The sequence below is a fragment of the Rhea pennata genome, chromosome 4 (assembly GCF_028389875.1).
Source record: "Rhea pennata isolate bPtePen1 chromosome 4, bPtePen1.pri, whole genome shotgun sequence".
Lineage (NCBI taxonomy): Eukaryota > Metazoa > Chordata > Aves > Rheiformes > Rheidae > Rhea > Rhea pennata.
Window position 1 is genome coordinate 41,837,319 of NC_084666.1, and position 21,898 is coordinate 41,859,216.

The 21,898-nt window shown below is 34.6% G+C and overlaps 1 protein-coding gene across 2 annotated transcripts in view; it reads left to right on the forward strand.

The window, feature by feature from the left end:
• SPOCK3 (SPARC (osteonectin), cwcv and kazal like domains proteoglycan 3) overlaps window positions 1-21,898 on the forward strand; it is a 214,663-nt gene that overhangs the window by 182,028 nt on the left and 10,737 nt on the right. For both annotated transcript variants that reach the window (XM_062574702.1, XM_062574704.1), the window contains one exon: window positions 10,384-10,503. In XM_062574702.1, coding sequence (XP_062430686.1) covers window positions 10,384-10,503 — 120 coding nt within the window. The remainder of the gene's footprint in view (window positions 1-10,383; window positions 10,504-21,898) is intronic.

Here is a 21,898-nt window from a genome sequence, read left to right on the forward strand (position 1 = left end):
TGTTGTAATTTCAAGGTGTATTCATTTACATTTAAAAATATTTTATGTCATTATTTTCCCAAACTGATGACTTTTGTAAATAATGTGTGTCATTGTAGGAAAAGAGAGAACAGAGGGAGGAAGGAATGTGAGAGAAAGAGGGGGAAAACTGTGCATGTCTGCATGAGGATATGTTCATGCAAAGGAATATTGACAAAATGTGGATGAAAAGTATAATGTGCAATCTGTACAACAACGGTCTATCAAGGTCCATAGAAAGATAAAACAGACTAAATATATTCATGAGTCCAAAAATTTAAATGAAGAAAGCTCCACAGTATTCAAATTTTAGTTGTCAAATATTACTTACAGCAAAGTTTCCTGCTGATTTGATATTGTAATTCAGTAGTTACTGTATAGCAATATTTTAAAATAAAATTATTCTCTATATTCTCTCTATTCTTTCCTAAAGAACTTACTACATCCAGTCTTTCTGAAAACAATAAAAATAATAATTTTTCCATGATTGATTTTAAATTATAACAGAGGTACTCTCTATTGTGTACAACATATTAAGTATTGTGTCACATTTATTCTTCCTCATAGTTACCAATTTTTGTTAATCCACATACAGCTTGCTTTACTGAAAATACACCATGGAAATTTTTGTGTTGCTATAAAAATTATTCAATAATAAAATGAGACCAGAAATTTTCAATATCAATAACTTGCATATTAAGAAATAATAGTAGTAAGAAATAGCTATCCAGCTCTTAAATTAGAAACATATGCTGATTATGTCCATTTGTAATATACGCAGACGAAATAACCCAATAAGAATTGAATGAAATGCTGAATTTGCTCAGGTATTCAAGCAGTGTACTCATTATAGCCTCTAAATTGCAACTGTCAAACCAGGAGGAAGGGAGAGCTTTATATGATAGGATAATGAGCTTTTTAAATACTCATTGAAGGAAAAGCTGATGTTACTGAAATCAGTGACAAAACTCCTACTAAATGGAATCAAGATTTCTGTTTTTTCAGTGAGATATGCGTTATGAAGACACTTCAACTTGGATCTGCCAGTCTGCAGATAAGTTTTCATGGTGATGGTACATGTTATTGAATCCAGTAATTTCTGTTTGCACATGTTTGCTGTGCTTCTCCTTTACATTTCTAGGCAGGAATCTACTCTAGCCTGGAAGTCGCTGAGGTGGAAGGTCAGCACCTTCAGACGGGAGCCAGGCAGACAGGAATGCAACGTCACTGTGAGCGCAGCACTGTGATAACCCAATTATGTGGTTTTTTGAGCGCAGTTGGTTCACATGTGACTGTCAGGGCCTGTATGTTTATAAACTGCCTCAAAAGTCTAGTGGTTTAGCTGGCCTAAATAAATAATAGAATATAATCATTTCTCAGGACTCTGTAACACCATGCTGATCTTAATAGTGCTCACTGCTGTAAGATTTTTCCTATTCTTGTGTAATTATGAGTATTTAGATACAACTGTGATATATTTACACACATTTCTCTATAGTTAATCTCTATAGTATAGATTTCTCTATATCATTATAGATATGTTTTCAGGAGTAGAGAATACTTTTAAGAATGCAGCCCATAAAAGACAGAGGAGAAGCACGCATGAAATTGCAGTTTGTTGAGATAAAATACAGCACTATCTGAATAGTAACTAGAAAAAAGATTAAAAGTTGTTTAACAGGGAGCAAAAAGACTCTTTTATGGAAGAGGACATTTGTGGACATCAGTGGACATTTGAATATTTTTAAATTAAATGTTTTGTTTTCTAATTTTAAGGCCTCAGCTACTGCCACATTGTTTCCAGACTCTTCCTCACCAAGTACTGATGTCATCACTCACAGTTTAATCAGTTTCATGAATTTTGCAAACCGTACAGAATACTGATGCCGTTATTAGGGGTAATAGCTGTTGCAAAGTCTAATACGAAGTGGGAAAGAGGTTCACAGTTGATGATGTTTGACAGTTCCTTTCAGCTGTAGGCAGTGGAGCTGATAATCAGCATATCCAGTTCATTCAAATACCTTTCATGCTTTATGATTAACAAGCAAATTTATAACGGAATAGATTGTTGCTTGGCATCTCATTGTCCGTATTCTTTTTCTCTTGAAAGCCTTTAATCACATGTGTAAAAGCAGTGTAAATCTTTATTGTATCCATGAGTCAAAACTATTTTTCAACAAAAATTGATGTCATGTTTCTTTAAGCAGGAAGGTTGTATTTTTATGTTCTTTCTGAGGACTGTAACTTATGAAATGTCCTGATTGAATATTTTTCAGGAAGAACTGCATTCACTAACTTTTGCGGTCAAAACCTCAAAAGAAAAACTAAATTCATTTTTCATTGTGGAAAGTGTCAATAAAATCATTTAACTAGTCACAAATGTCTCTGCTGATCAGTGCTGGCATTCCCTCCCTCTTCAGAGCATGTCTTAGGGTTTTAAGAACTGTTTTAATGTTAAACTAGAACTGGGTTTTGTATTGAATGTACAGTCCAATATCTTTCTAGAAACAAGATTTTAAATCTCTTCCTTAAACTAGGAGAGCACCTACAATGATTTTCTCTTCTGAATGTTGTCATACCTTGCAGAAGAGTTCACTGAGCACTATGAACTTGCTCTGGGTTAGTTTCTTATACTGGTCTTTTCAGTTTTGGGCAGCAAACTTGGGGTGAAAGAGTACTGGAGATTGTATTAGAGTATGTTTGCATTATCAAATAAAGCAGCTCATTGGTTTGTTCCTTTGCTCTTATCCTTGATCATCCATGCTTAGTTCACTGCCAGACTCAGTTGGCATCAACAAGCTATTTCCCATTCAGATTTGGGTCTGGGAACAGTTCTTGGCAGGGACTACTTCCTATAGGCAATATTAATGAAACAGCACAAGATTTATAGTTCTTAGTTTTACAGGCTCTCAGTGCTATCCCTATCGTAATGGCGTGGACCACACTGTCCAGCGTTTTCACATGTCCTTCTACCATGCTAGTGTATGCATCACAAATCATCAGGCAGAGGAGGAAACAGCACTTTCAACAAAATTGCCCCTTCTTCTCAAAAAATAATAATAATGCGTTAATTGTAAAGTCATTCACGAGGGTCACTGTTGGCAATACAGTTTTTTTTAATTTAAAAGAAGTATAGGAATAAACACATTAGAAGTTACCAAGATAAATACATTCATATCTCTATGAATATTCATATACAGCTCATAAAGATTCTTTGAACAACATCAGGCATTCATGAGCAGCCCATTTGGTGTTCAGTGCGTATACTAGCAAAACATAATTGCACTTTGCTAACATATTTCATGTATGCGTGTGTAAACATTTCAGATATTTGTACTCCAATCATATCTTTTTAAAATCATTACTTTCTTCATTCCTCCTTCAACTACTGATTGCTGAATTTCTGTGGAGAGACAGCTGCAGATTACATTTACCTAACTAGAGCACTGTTTTGCATGAGGTGGTGGTACGTTCTAGAAGTGCATCAGATTAATTGCTGTGTTTTAGTAAGTTTACATATTTTAAGTTGAAATAACCATCTTAACCCATAAATTCTGTGTGTTATAGTTATTACTCTTTTTCCTACATATAGCCTCACCTAGAAGTAGTCATCATGTTTAAATCTGTGGAGTCTTTAGAATTGTGAGGATACAAAAAGATCACATTTATTTTATGAAAATGTAATTTAATTGAAATAATTTTAAATATGAAACATTAATCATGAGCAGAATGTCTGTATGGAACATTAATCTGAGGCAGCAAGAATAAGCAGCTGCAGTTCCCTGATATGCTGTATTTATATTAATTATCTCATAATAAAGACTAACTGAAGTAGAAAATTCATTATGTTTAGTTAAATGGTAAGAAAATCAAAATGCTTTTATTTGTTAATTTGAAGGTGTCGTCCCAAAATCATAGGCCCTAGAGGTAGCAGATGGCTAATAAATTTAATGGGATTGTAAAAATAGAACTATATATATGATTTTTTTTCAATTTACAGCCTTTTTTTTAAAAAAAGACTGATTACACATATGACAAGATGACTGAAATGACTGTTCCCTCCTTTAGGTACAAGTTTAAAGGGCTTTTTGTCCTTCTGCCAAATTTATTGGGTTTTTTTAGACACATTATTTTTCATCTTTATGTTATTCTTCTCACTTATGACAGAGCTAGAGATGCTGCAGTATCTTGCAGGAATTGTAAATCCATTTGCATACAATTTTTGTTTTGATATTCTTGGGTATTTAGATATAGCCAAATGGAGATTAACCTTTATTCTGAAGCTTAGAGTTTTCAGTTTGAGCAATGAGCTCCTTACAATGCGGGAAACCTATGCGGGATGGCAGCATTACAGAAAACTGATTCTGAGTAGGTAGGTGTGCTTTACGTAATGTTCCAGTTTACTTTAATAACTGCTGGATTCTAATGCTGAATAGCACTCAATTCCAATGTCAATATTAGGGTAATTCTGTAACTCCATATTTTCACCTAGGCACTGCTGGAAAGAAATACTTTTATATGCACTGTACTAGATATGCAGATAGTACATCTCAGATGCATCATATTTACTGTACAGCCATACAGTACAGAACTGAAAGAGCATTGGACTTCTTAAATATGTACTGTAGATTGGTCTAAATATGCCCTGTCATAGCTGTGTCAGAGTTGCTGTTGTAGCCAGGTTTGTGGATGTCCAGCAGTCCTGGACAGATGGGTGCAATCATTAAGTTACAGCATGAAAAAATACTCATGTAGTGTTTGGGGAAACCAGTATATGGTTGAGAGATAGTAAGTAATAGTAGACTGTTCTTTTTTAAAGGAGAGTAGTCTTTCTTATAACAAGGAAGCATCATATGAATGATGCGATGATTATAGGAAAATCCATTTAACACGAATGACTGGACACCGCCTTGAGCAAGCTGATGTGATTAAACCTGCTTTTAGCAGGGGGTAGGACTAAATGACCTCTGGAGATGCCTTCCAGTCTAAATTATTCTGTGATTCTGTGATCGTCTATAATGATTCTGATCAGCAGAGAATACAAGGATGATCAGAACTCTTTCTTTAGTATACACTGATTGTATGTTACCCTTTCACATGGAGTAATTTGTAGTTTGCTGTAGGAGATGGATGATGTTACCCTATTGCTAAAATTGTCCATATGCCCTCTATTTACATTATTTTATTTTATTATATACAAAAACCTTTCAGTAATATTCTGCCCCAATGCATCAGATATTGTATGTGCTGGGGATGCTCTTCTGCAGTTCTAGTCATAGGGAGTATGCGTCTTGAAACCTGTGATAGAGTCATGTATCAAGCCAATTGCAACTTATGATAGTAGAGACATTGTGTCTTGGAAGTGTGCCTCCTTGAAGAACAAGGTTCTTCATATGCCTCTCTGAAACAAAACCTTGATTGATCTTCTACAACATAACCCCATTAGCCACAGAATACATGTGGTTTGGTAGATTGTAGTTTTCAGGATAACTGACTGCAATAGTGGATTCAGGTAGTGGTAGAGTCTGTAAAATTATTTTATGTAAATACTTGAGAAAAATTCTGGCTGGAGGGTACAGGAGAAAACAAATCAGTGGACAAGTCCTACCCTCAAATTATTATTAAATTGTATATTAATAACTTCTTTAGGTTTGTGTTGCTTCGTTAACAGTTGTCAGGCCTTCTTTCCTTAGAACTGAATATTAAACTGAGGCCTGCTGCTGAAAATCTAGGTGGAAGGATGTCTTCCCAGAATCCACACCTAGGTTCCAGCTACAGCCTTTTGGTCCCATATATTATACTAAGTGATGCTACATAGTGTGGAGCAGGGGATTTGCCACTTTTCTTTTCAAGTCACTTTTTGAGTTTTCTCTTACGAAAGTTGCTCCATAATACAGCACTGTTTCAATGTGCTTGCATGTGTTGATATGATACTTTCTGAATTACACTTAATTTGTGTGTGCGTGTGTGTGTGGAAGAGAGAGAAAAGAAGGAGAGAGAGAGTGTATATTTATATAAAAGTATACACTATTATAATAACTTATTTTCTATTATTTGAGAAAACTAGGACTGTTAAATAAGTTAGGTAATTCAGTCCATTACACTACTCCCAAAATATGTTGTGTGTGTCTTCACAGCTTTAAGTATCACTATTTTTACTTTGTCAGCAATTAGCTTGAGTTGAAAGGCGCTGAAAGAACACATACTGATTAGCATTTTCAAATATTCTGCTTCCAATCAGTAAATTATATTCAAATGCCAACACAAATTGTAACATTTACTGTATGTGAAAACAAATTGAATGGTTGGTTCCTCTTAACATTTATATAATATTTATTATAAAGATATTTCTGGATTGAGTACCTCCAGGCTCCCTTCATTTGTTGCATAGATATATTTGCTGGTTTTAAGAAGACAGGGTTTATTACCTCAGATGATAGGAGACTCCTGTAACCTTTGAGTTGGTGACTTCATTTTAACCCATATTAATTCTCTTAATGGGTACTAGAATTGATTGTAATAGCAAGAATGCCTTCTGTTGGCATTAGACAAGAACAGAAACACTTCTTGGCAGGTTCCTGAGTGCATTCATGTGATTTAATATGCATTTTTTGATTACTGTCTAACCTTCTACAACCTTTACTGTCTGTCTTTTGCCATTAAAGATTCATCTCCCAGTCTATCAGGTGAAATAATAGTCTGAATAGATCTGAATTACCTCATCTTGACCTGTTTTAAATCAATGCAGACCAATGTGTATGATAATTTCAGCAGCATATATCTTTAGAAGCTGATCATGTGAAGAAAAGTCCAGATAGTGAAAAAATAGTAAAAAAATTAATATACAATTTCTGATTTTGTGTGTTTATAATTTAACATGGAAGCTAGATTAATACAAAATTGACTGTTTCATGTACTATGTTAATACTAATTAAATTTATTTGGTATAACTGTGGAATAGCAATCATAGGGTATTTAAAAATATAATCTTTAAAGCAGTAGGCGTATTAATGTTCAGCTCCAAGCCTGCAAATATTTTGGAGCTTTTCATATTCATATAAACTATCTAATTTTAATGAAGAAAATATAATTTGTATTTAACTTTAACAAGTTGACTTTCTGGATGCCAAATGTGTTGTTATTTGTGTAAAATATGTTGTAAGCAGCCTTGTGGAAATCTGAAGTGGATCAGATTTTCTGTCAGGTTCTGTCTGGACTGAGGTAGAACCAAAGTGGGATTCATTACCTGAACTACCTTTTTTTAACTGTCAAAAGATTCAGTATTTTCCCTCAAGGAAATTTATTTATCAAGTCTCCTAGTTCTCCGCTGCTCTGTTACCTGACTGGATAATGAGTGCAGCCTTCCAGCCACTGTTGTGGCATAAATAGTAGTAGTCTTTAGCTGTTATTTAACAAACTCAGAGTTCAAACGTATTTTATGTATCATTTGGAAATAAAATGATTGATAGAAATTTTCTTGGGAAGAATTACAATTTGCTGCCCAGTTCTATTATTTAAATCATTTTCTGAGATCCTAGTAAATGAACTTTATGTTCTTTGTTAAAGAAAAGTGGTACTCAGATACTGTAATAAGAGACTTTTTATAAATCCATGCTTTAAATTCTTGCTGCGAACAGTTTGTCCATGTAAATTAAGTGTAGAGATTAGTGTAGTTCTGCTGCAACTTCCTTGTAAATTTCATATATAGAAGACATCTGCTTTTACTTGATATATTAGAAGTGTCATGAACCAAAAATTCGCTGTGCATTTAGATTGATAATACAGTAAATGTAATTACCTGCTGTGCTTGAGAGCTGACTCCAGCACTTGAGTAGCTGTGGGGCGTAAAATAGGCAAATGACAGTTGTAATCAGTCTGTTTTGCATTGCCTTGATTTTTGAAGATCATTTATTCCCATCGTAAAGATAGTGAAATCATTAAAATGAACAACAAAAAATGATGATATTTTTCTCATTTTCTATTTTGGGATAAAAAATATAATTTGAAATATCAAGTAAAATTTGGAAAAAAGGCTATGAGAAGCTAACGTTGGAGGAATACCCTATTCATAGATCTGATATGGGATGTGTTTTTTCATTTGACACCCAAAATGTTACTTGTGTACATTTCATTTGACAGGAATATGATTTACATGAAAATAGAAAATGTCATAATAGGTCATATTGTACATAGCAGTGGTCAGTATCAGATGCTGAAGGACCAAGCTATATCTTATACCTAGCAGTCAAAGAGGCAGTGTTTCCTTTTCTCACTGTTGTATTTTTATATCTTAACTAGCTTTGAAGTTGATTAGCTTCCATGCATCTATCTGACTCTTTCTATAGAAAGGTAGAATTCATACATTGTCTCCTCCATGCAGTTGCCATGTTATTCTTCCTGTTAAAATTATTCAGTCTAAGCTTTTACTTATGACTGGCACTCTCATGTGCACTCGATGTATACATAAATATTTGTGTATGCTTGTAAATGAGCTAGCTTCATGTCTGTATTTCATATCCTGGCTCTGAACACCTCAGTCAGTGGTAGCCTAATAATTGCTTTTTATTGCATGCTCTTTGATTCACCTCTCATTCTAAAAGTCTGTCTCTTAGACCAAAGGAGGGTAGTTGGAGAAGGGGACAATATTATGCTATTTCGTTTGTAATGGGAGGGGCAAATAAAGAGAGCAGGATGTTTCAAATTAATGTTTAGTTCTGTATGCTGAAATGTCAGCCAGTGGGAGAATTGATAAAGGAAAGCGCATTTGTTGTAGCAAACATTACAGTGTCCCACACGTTTAAGTTATGAGTGTGTAGTCTTGACTCAGAAGACCATTTCATCATCCTGTCACAGTGTGACATTTTTGAGCATACATGGCCATAGGCCATTACTAAAATTGTTTCCAATTCCCTGTTGAATTATCTGAAAAAAATCGTTCCATTATATGAGAGAAGAACACACTATGAGATTTTTTAAAATGTCAGTTTGTTCATAATATATGCAAATATATGTTTGGAGTCCTCCTAAGTTATTCATGGAGAGAACCAAAGTCTCCGGAGAGTTTTTTCAGCAAAGACTGAATACACGAATGCATAGATGCCTGTTCCTGTACAGGTCTTCTCCTTTATTGACATAATGACATGTTTCAATTCTAAATAAAGAGAGGTGTTTCACAGTGTTGTTCAATTTAATGGAGTGTTCAGAAAGCTATGTCACCAGCTATTATGGATTGCTGCGTAAAAAAAGAAAAGCAAGCTGAACTGGAGATTCATTTTAAAATGCTTTGCTGTGAAGCTGTGTTACCTTGGGTTGAGAGCTCCCCAGATCTTAGCTTAGTCAGCTACTGGTAGAAGTAGAAAATTATCCTTATGTGGAAATGATGTCTGTTTACAAGAGCAAGGGGAGGCATGCTGGTATATAGGGAGGCATACCTCCAGTCTTTTTCCAATCTTGTCTTTTGTCATCTTCCAGATCCAATTATTTTCTTTATCTTCTCCCAACTGCTTTCAAATACATGAAATAGGAAAGGACATTTCTAGAATGGGTATCTGCTTGCCCCAAGCAGACCTTTTCTTCATCTCCTCATCCAACAGCTTAACAGTGAAGCATAGGCCTCCTTCCTCCCTGCCCATCTCATTACCTGCTTCTGCTGCTGCCTTCAGTGCTACCTACTGGTACTATATAACACTTCAGCCAAGCTGCTACCACACTGTTGCTATTATTGCTATGGATCCACTTTTTGGTCTTGCCTGCTTTTACTGCCTAATTGATCTCTGTTTCTGGACAAAAAAAGGCTATCCTTTCCATTACCACACTGCTACCTGTTTGCAGTTAAGAGCTCAAAACTGTTATGCTTGTAAACTGTATTCAATCAAAAATGCTTTCAGAAAGTGCTTGGAGTATTTTCTCTGTCAACCGAATTTCCTCTTTTCACACTTCAGCATAGGCGAGTAAGTTGAGTGTTTCTGCATTGTCCACTGAAATCACATCTCTGACCTGTTTGTGCTGAATTCTAGAAGGCTGTCGGGGTGTCTCTGTCATACTGCCTCACCTACAGTATGGTGTGAAAATGTCTGTGCTAGAACTGTGTATAATGTATGTGATAGTTTATTAAAGATTTTGTTAACCTCTAGATATATATCATTGTATAATTGCCACATACACTGGAGCTTTATTTCTGAGGACCCTGATTAGATTTTGAAGGTATACTTAAGCAATGAAAGTGAAATTTATGAAGGAAGGAAAGCCATGCAACATACATACATGTTATATTATTGTAGTGTTTTACCTTTACTTGGAATAGTTTGAAAGTCTTTTTAGCACCCAAGAGAACAACATTAAACAGCTCTGCATTTTGTTTTTCAGTGTGCAGTGACCTGGAATTCAGGGAGGTTGCAAACAGATTGAGAGACTGGTTTAAGGCACTTCATGAAAGTGGATTTCAGAATAAGAAGACTAGGATTCTACAAAGACCTGAAAGAAGCAGTAAGATTTTCTACTTATGTTATTTGATATTCTCTTTGATACGTTTCTGTACTTTTGTATTTTTGTTGCAAAGGCTTGCCTTACTCTTGTGTGCAGTGTGTACACACACCTGTGTGTACAAAACCATAATTTTGTAGCTTTTCTAAAGTCATTTTCTTGTTTATAAAGCAGAGTTATGTGGTTTGGTATTGATATATAATGTTCACTTTAAACTTTTAATGTTGTTTGGCAGGACTCTTGCTCGTAAAAATATATTCACCAATACCATTCACAAAGATATAACTTAGACCCATATTTGGCTGAGAAAAGTACAGTGGAAATGTTTTTGATAGAACTTAACAATTAGCTGCTTTATTAGGAGAAGAAGAGAATGAGTAGGGGTTTTGAGCAACTTTTCCATAGAGAAAAGTGAGTTGCTGAATGGCTAGCCATAAGAAATAATGTGTAGAAGCCTTATCTGTAACTCATCCTTGCTAGCTGATGTCACAGAAAGTACTGCTACAGAAAAATACGCAGAAGAAAAAGCTTATAAGAAAAAAAAATCTTCAAGGTTATACCTCAAACCAGAAAAGAGGAGTACTAATTAAGTGGAACTAGTAGGGGGTATTATATGTTTTTAACCACCTCAAATGTTGAAATAGACTTTGGCTGTGGAAAATAGTAAAGTTTCAAAATGTAATTATCAAAAGGATTTTTTTTTAATAGCAATTAAAATGTGCAATAATAGTGTTAAGAGTGATGTCCTACTGTGGAGGAGAGTCAAATTAGATTTTGTAAGCCTTAAACCTTTACCTTTCATTAACATGAAGAGCAAGCTATTTATGAATTCCTCTAGAGTATAAGATTCAGAGAACTTGGCCACCACTGATTGCTTGCCTCGATTCCTCCATTGTTAACACTTAAAAGTGTTTGGTATATTTTAGCTTTCATTTGCTAATTTATACATTCCATCTACCTTTTTTCAAGAAATCCATTTATTTCATTTAATTGGAGCTGTTATTTATGTGTGTGATTCTTCATGCTAAAGTAATAATTCTGTAAAACACAGTGAATTAAAGATGAATCTGTCTTATCTGGGGGTACTTCTCTTACTATTGAGAAAAAACTGTTTTTGAGATAGAGTGCAAATATGGTAATGTTGCTTGTAACTGATCTTTATAAAAATGTGTTTAAAAAACATGTGTTTACAATTCACATTTTGGTCAGTGTCCATTACTGACATGTGACCCACTTTTCATCTAGTAGTGAAAACAGGAGAAATGGAAATACTAGTCTCTTAAATATGCATTTGTTATGCAGTGATAAATGAAATGTATCTAATAAGATAGCTAATGTTAGCATATCGCTCAGTTAAAGATCAGCTGAAGCACTGCATGCTTCAGGGTCCTTATTCTTGCTTAATGCTCAGTTTGCTGAAGATAACAGTGAATAGGTAGGGTCAAAAATGCAGGTAGGTTCTATATTGTATAGGAATGGAAAATGCACCATTAATCACAGAATCACAGAATGGTTGAGGTTGGAAGGGACGTATGGAGTTCAGCCCCCTCCCCCCTGCCCCATTCGAGCAGGATCACTTAGAACATATTGTCCAGAGTTGTCTCCAGACGACTTTTGAGTGTCTTCAGCAAAGGAGACTCCACAATCTCTTCGAGCAACCTGTTCCAGTGCTTGGTCACCCTCATAGTAAAGAAATTTTTCCTCATATTCAAATAGAACTTCCTGTATTTCAGTTTGTGCCCATTGCCTTTTGTCCTGTCGCTGGGCACCACTGAAAAGTCTGGCCCCATCATCTCTACACCTTCGCTTCACATCCTTATACATGTTGATAAGATCCCCTTTCAGTCTTCTCTTTTCCAGGCTGAACGGTGGCAGCTCTCTCAGCCTTTCTCTGTAAGAGAGATGCTTCAGTCCCCTAATCATCTTTGTAGCCCTCCACTGGACTCTGTCCAGTACTGCCATATCTCTCTTGTACTGGAGAACCTAGAACTGGACACAGTCCTCCAGATGTGACCTTACCAGGGCTGAGTAGAGGGGGAGGATAACCTCCCTTGACCTGCTGGCAGTGCTCACATATTCACAGCTGTTGAAGATACCAATGAAGGGTCATGTTTCTGATGCACATTTCTTGAACAGAAGAATTTGCTCTTCTGTGTTCTTCTGATTAGATATTTGCACTGTCTAGTGTGAAAACAGAAAGGATAAAGGGACAGCTGTCAAAAAAATAGGCTTTGACCAGGAGTGAGCTAACCTCCCAGAGACTTTTCGTTAGCAGGCTAAATAGGTATTACTGACCTCACTTAGTCTGAACATGCCTTAGCCTTGTTTCCCCCATTTCTGTCTCTAGTTAGTGTTTTATGGCTAGTTAAATTTGTGCTTACTTTGATAAAATTGCACTGCGCACACATAGTTATTGGGAGCATAAGCTTTTTCCCTTAGATATGTTTCTTGGTCATTTTTCTTTAAACAGTGCTCACAGCTAGCATTTATAAGATTTATTATCTATTTTTGACATGGGTATTTGTATTCTTATCTGCACCTTTTCACTTATTTTATCACTTTTTTGTTTGTTTGCTTACTAATTTAACAGTCCAATAACCATATAATAAAAAGACTATATTTAGACTTAAGATTTTAATATGCCTGACTAAAAACACAAGAGAAAATGTGGATTTTTGGACCTAGGAATCTGTTACAGGATCCAGACTGATTGATTTGTTTTTGGATTTTGATGGTCTCTTTGTATAGCATTAGCAACACTCAAAAATTATTGGTTTAGCATCTAGAATATCCGTAGTGTTCATGTTGCGGCACATTATGCGCAATATAAATGGTATTAACTATCTGTTTAGGTGTTATAGACCCAAACAGAAATGGTGAGAAATGGAGTCATTTTTAGAATAGATTGCTGAATTATATCAAGCACCTAGGTCTGTGAGGTTTGTGAGCATTTTTGCAGAAAAACATTAGTGTCCAATTGTGATTAGCTTCCTCCAAAGTTTTAATGTCTGTAAAGATCTTTCCCACCTAATTTGATCTAGCAAAGGAACCTTTCTAAGACAGACATACTCATCTTTAAAAGCCTTGAGAAGAAGATCTTGTCTACAAATACAATTCTTACAAATGAGAAAAAAAGTTTCTGGCCCAGTTTCCAGAATTTCCTTCTGGAAGCCTTCACAGTCATGGAGTTCCTGCCTTTGCCTATGTAAAGAATTCACAGGGGTACTTTAGAAAGTATCTGAACTTCAGGTATAAGTTAGATTGGGTCCTACTCTACCAGTTTTTTGAGAGACAGAATCAAGATTTGGATACTAACAACAGTCTTTTCTAGTCAAGTGGTAAGGCTATTAAATCAGTGTGGAAAAGTGCTTTTATTGCTACTGTTGACTTTAAATTCCTGTAAACATGTCCTGTATGAAATGTCTGACTTATGCTTTTAATTTTGTACTAGAAATTTATCAGAAGTAACTAGAATGTTTTACAAAATATGAAGTGGATGGCTATACTGCGTTTAATTTGGATTTTATGTCTCAACGGGATTATATCTCATCAACCTAAAAACAGGAAGCATTGATACAGTGATGTAAAAAATTTGCTAACACTTAAAGAAATGTTAGAATATAAATATGGAGGTTTAGTTATAAGCTTTTGCATATTTATTTTCTTTTTACTAAAACAAAGCAAATCAAATTTAAGGAAACGGTTACATATTTTCAGACTTTCAGATAGTCCTATTTTTCTTCTTTTCTTTCTCCCATTAAAAAAAAGGCTTCTGATGAAAACTTGGAAGTTTTACAAAAATTTTTGAGTAGTCACCCTTTATAATTTGTTTTCTTTTTAGTAATATAGTAAGTTACTGAAATTACATATATCCAGGTGTGATCAAATTGCTTTTAAATGTGAAAGAGCTTATTTAGCCTGCCCAATTTTTACTATATTGAATTAATTTGAGAGGCCACTGCAAAAATGTGGTCCTTCTGTAGACAGAAAGTGATTGAATATTCAGTAGTAATTTCTTTCTACAAACTAGGTAAAACAAATATATATTTTTATGAATAAACTAATTTTATATGTTAAAGCATCCTTAAAACAGATTCACTTTAGTGTTCTTTGCAGAAGTATAAGCATGGTTGTATATGTTGCTTTTTCACCTTATTGTTCTATTCAATTATGAAATTTTGATACAGATACCTTACAGGAATTTTTTCTCTACGTATTATTTTTTTCTATTTTGTGTTAATTATAATGAATTTATGTATTAATAAAACGAGTTAATGCATCAAATACAGAGCACAGAAAATACCGCAGTTCCACAAACGTTTCTGCAAACTGGCAGTCTATTTCTGAAGAATATTTCTTGTGCACCTTGTCGTGTTAGACAATGAAAGACCAGAGGCCAAAGATATTAGAGAATATTCTTCTGCCCTGGGAAGAATATGATTATTTAGATTCTAATATACTAGTAATTTTGAAAATAATGGAAAAATGGAATAAGTCTGAAAGAAAATCACTTATAATTAGCTTGTCTAGATAAGCCATATATCTAGGGAAGATATTACATTGGACTTGCCAAAATACCCTCATAAGCTTGGAGCAAGAAATTACCATTTTTGTTTTGAAAAGTGTAAAGAAATTGAATAATTTCAGATATTTTCAGAGGTTTTTACTTCATTTTTCTGACTCTCCTATGTTCCTTATCTAAATAGAGACACAGTTGATATTATACAGAAATAAATTGAATTTCTCTGCTCCTCCCAGTGGAAGCATATTTGGAAAGCTCAATGGACACATTGAGAGAACTGGAGAAAGACCTTAGCTTACTCCTCTCTGAACTTTCTCATGCAGTCATTTTATCATTATCAGATGTGAAAACATGATTTCTGATTTCTTAAAAATTTTGACTACCTGAGAATTTGACTGTTTTTTGAGAACTTATCTCAAAAAAGTCCAGAATTCTGTATGGCAAAGCTGTACAGACTGGCAAGCTGTACTGTACTATCTGAATTGAAATAAAGTTTCCTAGAAGGAAAAGATTTTTCTTATGACCTTCTGCATGTGTCAGGTTAGCATAAGCCCAAGTGGCCTTAAAGCAAGAGCCTAGAAGAAGAATTCCAGCTCAGAAATACTTCTGAGCAGGAATTTTAAATAAATCTCTCTTTACTTCAGATTAAGAATTTGAATAAATAAGAATTGGAATAAACTAACTCAGTGTGAAGTGTGAAGGTTGAAGTGTGTTTTGAATAAATCTTGTGGTACAGAATTATCCTTGTACAGGGTGAAACATAGGTGTTTATTGTAGCAGTCCTTTTATTTTATTTCTCTCTCTTTAGGTACCTTTTCCTTTATGTTAGCAATCACTCCTATTAATAAAATGGCCAGACAACCTGTTGTCCCTTGGAACACATTCCATCCCTGCCGTCAATCTGTTGATGAACTGGTAAACAATAGCCTTCAGCAATAGTCTTCATCTTGAATATTTTTTCTGTATAAAATTCTCTAAAACTCTTGCTGCAAAAGGAGAGATTTCAAGATGCAAACTTCCACAAAAGTTTAAGACCTTGCAGCTGTGCTTCATTTCATTTCTGCACACCTTTTGATATAAAATGATAGTCAATTACTTGAAGGTTTTATCTTAAGACCTTAAATTCCTTCCCCAAGCTTGCACTAATCCTGGCTGTGCTCCTATCTGGGTAATCACAGTGAGCAGGAATTTGTTACAATTTCAGACAAGAATGTTCTGCCTCATGCTCTCTTCTTCTTGGGCTAATATGGAGCCAGAAGAGTCTGAACAGGATCAGTGCTTTCGCAAACAGCAAATATGACAGAAAGCATTTGTAGCTGCTTAGTCCTCAGTTTTCCTCAGTCTCTCCTCCTCAAGCCTGTCCTGGTTAAACTACTTTGGGAGGGGAAACCTGTTCCCAGCTTTTTCACTGCAAGACTCAGCTATGAGATGCTGGTAGTTAAAAGTTATCTGATAACTAGAATATTCAACAGATCTATCCCAAGCTGAAACCTTCTTGCTATGGAGCTTGCTACTGAACAAGTAAAGACCATGGTCTAGATGTCTGCACTCGCAAACTAGCCATTTCCAAGTGTTATTAGTACTTTGTTTTAATTTTTCTTGTTATCAAACTCTTTAGTTTAGACTTTTTCCAAGTGAAAAGGCTTACAGTTGTCTTACAGTTAGGTAGTTTATATTCTAATAGCAAGCATCATTTTCTCATTAGTGATGTAAATCCTCACTGCTAAAATAACTATTAATTTTGTATGTGTGTTTATTCACTTGTATGATTTGTCACTGTCTTTTATTTGAACTTATACCAGAAGGAATCATGCAGCTTTATTTCTCTTGGCATATTAAACAAACAACTTTTGTATAGTGCAATATGTGAGCCAAAATGCTGGTTTGATTTCCACATAAACAATGACAAAAGCTATCGTCTTCCCCAATGTACAGAAGGATTTATTGCTTACAAGCTTAATAACTGGGCAAACAACAGTTTTACCTTGAAAAGCAGATTATATTTACTAAAATTCAAAATTTTCCCCTGAGAAATAACCAGAAACACAGGAACATTTCTATTGGCTCCTTTTGTTGTAATGTTTTGAATGCTGGTGTGTAAGCCATGTATGAGGGTTATATTTCTCAGCAATATTTCCCTTTGAGATTGTTGTGGTTGAGGAAAGGAGCTTATCCAAAAGGGCCTGGCACTTCCCATTTTTGTAAATCAACTTGTAGTATATGCATTGGGTGAAATTCAGCTAAACCTTAAATCCTTCTTTTGTTCACTTTCACTAGTTTTAGGCAACAATCAGAAATAGCTGCATAAAAGCCCATTTTAATAAAATATATGGAAACAGATTTCAAATAAGCAGTTAAAATGAGAGAAAGAAAATATTTTCCCTAATTCAGATATGTAAGCAACCATTTTGTTCTTCTCAATGTAATATCCTTGTACTTACCAAGAAGAAGAGTAAATTGTTATTCTCATTAGTATACTAATTTTCCCCCTTCACTTTCTGCCCTTTCTTGTATGTGTCACAACTGTGAAAACTGTGCATGATCAGCATTCTGTTTGGCTCCCAAAGTGATAAAATACGCCGTCTGTGATTTGAAGCAATTAATTTCTTAGTTCTGGGTCACCTGGCAATAGTTGTACCCAATGTGTCAAAGCACGTCAGTGAATGTTTACCCCTAGGTATGTCCTTAACTGCTTTGCTGACGCTTTTTTCTCAGCAGCACCTTGAATAGAAACAGCTGTATTATTTTTCGATATAATAGTACAGGAATGAAGTCGCTCCCGGGAGAGGGCATTTCTTGGGTGACAGTGATGCTACTTGTAAAGCTTGGTCAGTCGCTTAAAGGTTCTTAAAGACTGAACCAAGAATTTGACCTTAGCACAGTCATCTGCTAAGGGTTTATGCTGTGAACGAGGAACTCGGTAGCGATCTTTCTGTGCTTAGCTGTTCAGGAGTAAGTGGGCAGCTCCATTTTAGAGTGTACAATGCCATTCTGTCACCTCTCTGTCCACAGGCGCCTGGCTTACCTCTGAAGTATTTTAGCTTTTTAAAATCTATTTTGTCTAAACTAATATTTGCCCAATATTTCCAACAGTTCTACAGTACGCTGCAGCAACTGATAGTCCTGAGGAATTTGGCTTGTTTTGTTTCACAAAATGATCACCAAGAGATGTATCTTTATTTATAACACTATAATCGTAAATACCACAGTAGAGAAAGAACAAAAACCAATAAGAACAAAAAGCAGTATATTTGCCTGTTAATAGTAATAAAAAGAATGAACAACTTCAGAAATATGTTCAGAAGAAAAAAACCCTACTTTTAAGGTAAAGCATGATCACTTTTTGAAATGATTATGTAACAAAATTATTTAGTAGAAAGCTAGACCCCATAAACCACAGTGATTTTCTCAGTATATGATTCCCTGTAATAGATATTTTAAGATAGCTTTAATGAAAGTAAACTTTATTTTTGGGGCTTAGAACAAACAAAAGAAATTTGTTTTTTTTTGTTTGTTTGTTTTAAAGTAGGTTTTTAATTCAGAGATGCCTGCTATATATATGCCTGTTTACTAGGATGTGCTTATCATCATAGCCATCAGATTCAAATTGTATATTTAAATATTACACTATAGTTATGCTATTTTGAAGCAAATTTATAGAATATATTAGAACATAATGGCATTTTTCTGGAGCTTACCTGTTTTCATACTAATTAATAAAATTATCAGTTCTGTAATTATTTTGCTGTTTCCAGTGCAAATATTTTCATTTCAAGCTCTATTCATAATTATGACACACTTAATAGATGAAAATCCAGTGGGACATCACTATTGGACACACTTGTTTTAAATCTAAGATCTACATAGAAAGAAGGGAGAAAATTTTGAGGAATGGGAATAGAGGATGAGATTAATTCACAAGTTAATGATAGTTAAAGCAATCAAGTAAAAATCAGGAACAAAAACTTCAGCAGACATATAGTATCATTCCAGCTGTCATTCACTAGAGCATGAGGCCTTTGAAATGTTCTGTGGTCTTTTGCTGTACATCAGATAAATTTCTTTCTTTTTAAAGCAAAATTGAAAACTGACCGAGAGAAATTAAATAAGCACGCTTTCTTTCTTCTGTTGCATTACATATGTAACACCTACAGTATCCTAAAATATAAAGTATTTAATTATTAAAATGTGAGTTTTTCCAATATAGACCACAAATACCAATTTAAAAATATTGTGTCCAAGCCTGAAAGTGATTCATATTTCAATTAACCCCCATTTAAAACTCCACACACTGATAAACTTTTTTTGTACAGTAATCTAATTTGGCCCACAAGATCCATCCCTGAATGCATGTTTAAAGTGGTTTTTGTCTTATCTTCCCTTCTAGCTGACAACTTACTCAGAGAAATCTCTTATCATCTCATGGTTGCCATTTTTCTGCAACTTGTCTTACAGTTTGATGAGCCTGCCAGAATGCCAAATTCAGAACAATTTTGTGAGCATACGAATAATTCCTCCCTTCACGCAGGTACACAAAAGGCAGGAGTAGGAAAAAGTATGTTTCACATCCAGCCCTTTCTGAATCCAAGGTCTTGAGGAGGATCTCTAGCTGAAAACAGGACTAGCAGAGAAAAGAGAAGTATCTGGGATGTGTTAAGAGGCCTTCAGGAACAGAGCCTTAGAGGTAAATAATGTTATACTGAACATTCATCCTTGGACAAAATGTTTTAAGATGAAAGAAGCTTCCAAAATTTTTCAAAGAGGAAACATCTGTTAAATAATTCTGACTTTTCTTTTTCTTTTTTCTTTTTTTTCTTTTTTTTTTTTTTTTTTTTTTTTTACAAATAAATTTGCTAATATATCCTTATGCATTCAGTCTAGTCCTGTCTCGCTCTATTCTGTCTAATCCACAGATAAAAAAGTTTTGTCTTTAGTGGGAGCTGGAGAGGAAGGAAGAGGGAGTTCTTTGGCTGAATGTTTGCCTGGAGTTTTGCATTATGTTAAGCAAACATCAAAAAGAGCATCTTTACCAAATGAAATAAATCAGCAGGGAGCAAGAAAAAGTGAGACTGACCTGATTAACTTGAGCAAAAATCAGTCTGATTTAGGAATTCACGAGATGGAGACTGTCACTATTTTGTGATACTTAGTAGTCTTTAATTAACTTCCATGAATTTTTATAATTACTTTTCAATTTTTTTAACTTTCAAAATATGCTCTAGCAATAAATTTCACAATTTAATTAGATATTGCCTTGGGAAAAAAGAAAAACCTTATCTCCATTTCTCCTAAGTGTAGTCCCTAATATCAAAGTGCATATGTAAAACTGTGATGGTCTTACTTGTTAGGCCTGTACTGACCTATGTTCAGAAGCAAAATGTTTTTCTATTTTTACTGTTACTATGTTCCGCTTCTGGAGGAGAAAAGTAGACTCTCTTTTTTATACATCACCAGCATGTAAATTCTACATTTATGCAGATCTATCAGCAGAAACCCAAACAATGCATCAGATTTATGTTGGTGCAGAGCAGTATTTTACTAGGAGACCTGAGAATTGTACTACTGACAGTGATAATTGTCTTGAATGATGTACAGAGATGTCTTGGAATTGTCTTGAATGATGTACAGAGATGCAAAAATAAAGAATATTTTTTTACTCTAAAACAGAGCTTCTATTGATGGTGGTTAGAGAAATTGAATCTGTGTTTTTTTAAAGAAAACTAGATAAAAAATAACCTAGTAAAAATTGGCTTGAAAGCCCACAATGGGAATATCTTATGCAGTATACTTTTACTACTCCCTCTACAGCTTATTCATTTTCCTAAGTCAGTCATTAGAACAACATTGTATATATTTCATTCATTACACAAGGATCAGATCCTGAGAAGTACATATGTGCTATAAGGACATAAACTAAATTTTATATGAAGCAAATAGAAGTTATTTATTTTAATATGTGTTTAGTTGAACTTGTATAATATAAATGGAGGTCCCTTCCAACCTTACCGATTCTATGATTCTATGAAGGGCTTGCAGGGCAAAGATATACAACTTTCTGTACTTATCTGAGAGTCTCCTAGGCAATCTTTGGTTTATGTGGTTATGTGGTTGTCTGTCTGTATGAATTTCACAGGGAGTTTTTTGATATCGATTTTCTTCATTTCCTTTCCTAAATGGTTGCTCTACATTAATTGCCTGGATATCTCCACATATCTAAAGGGAAATCTACTGATCTGATTATTGAGATATAGAATTTGACCTGTTTTAGAAGTATAGTATAACTCTTTTCAGATTTATTTTATTGTTTTTAATAAAGGAACTAAGAGAGTAGTAGAAGGTAGGAATTCCTGTGTGCTAATCTGAGCTCTCAAGTCAACTTTTCTTATGTCATAGGTAGAATCATCAGTCTCCTTTTTTCATTGCTTCCATTTTAGCTTAAAAGTTATTAGGAGAATAGTATTTAGTAAGCACTAATTCTTGTTCTGTATTGAGGTGTATACTCAACTGCCTGGCCACATGCAACATAAACTATATGTGACTTACTGATATGAATATCAAGGAAATTGCAATTTTTTATAGATTATAAAATCATACAAATCCTAAGAATTCGAGACTACTGTAATCTATCAAGTCACTCACATCTGTTTCAGTGCTGGAGAAAGTATTACATGCTATCGTGCTTGCAAATAATGACTTATGAATGATGCATAGCATGGGACATTCATAGAATCCATATTCTATGGCAGGACCCATTGCGTGTGAACAGGGAAAAATATGTGTGCATGTTGAACATAGCTCGTATCTTCTACAGATGGCAGAGTCCTGGCAGTTTCTGGATTTTCCATACATGTCCACATGCAAGTCTGCATGTTCTTT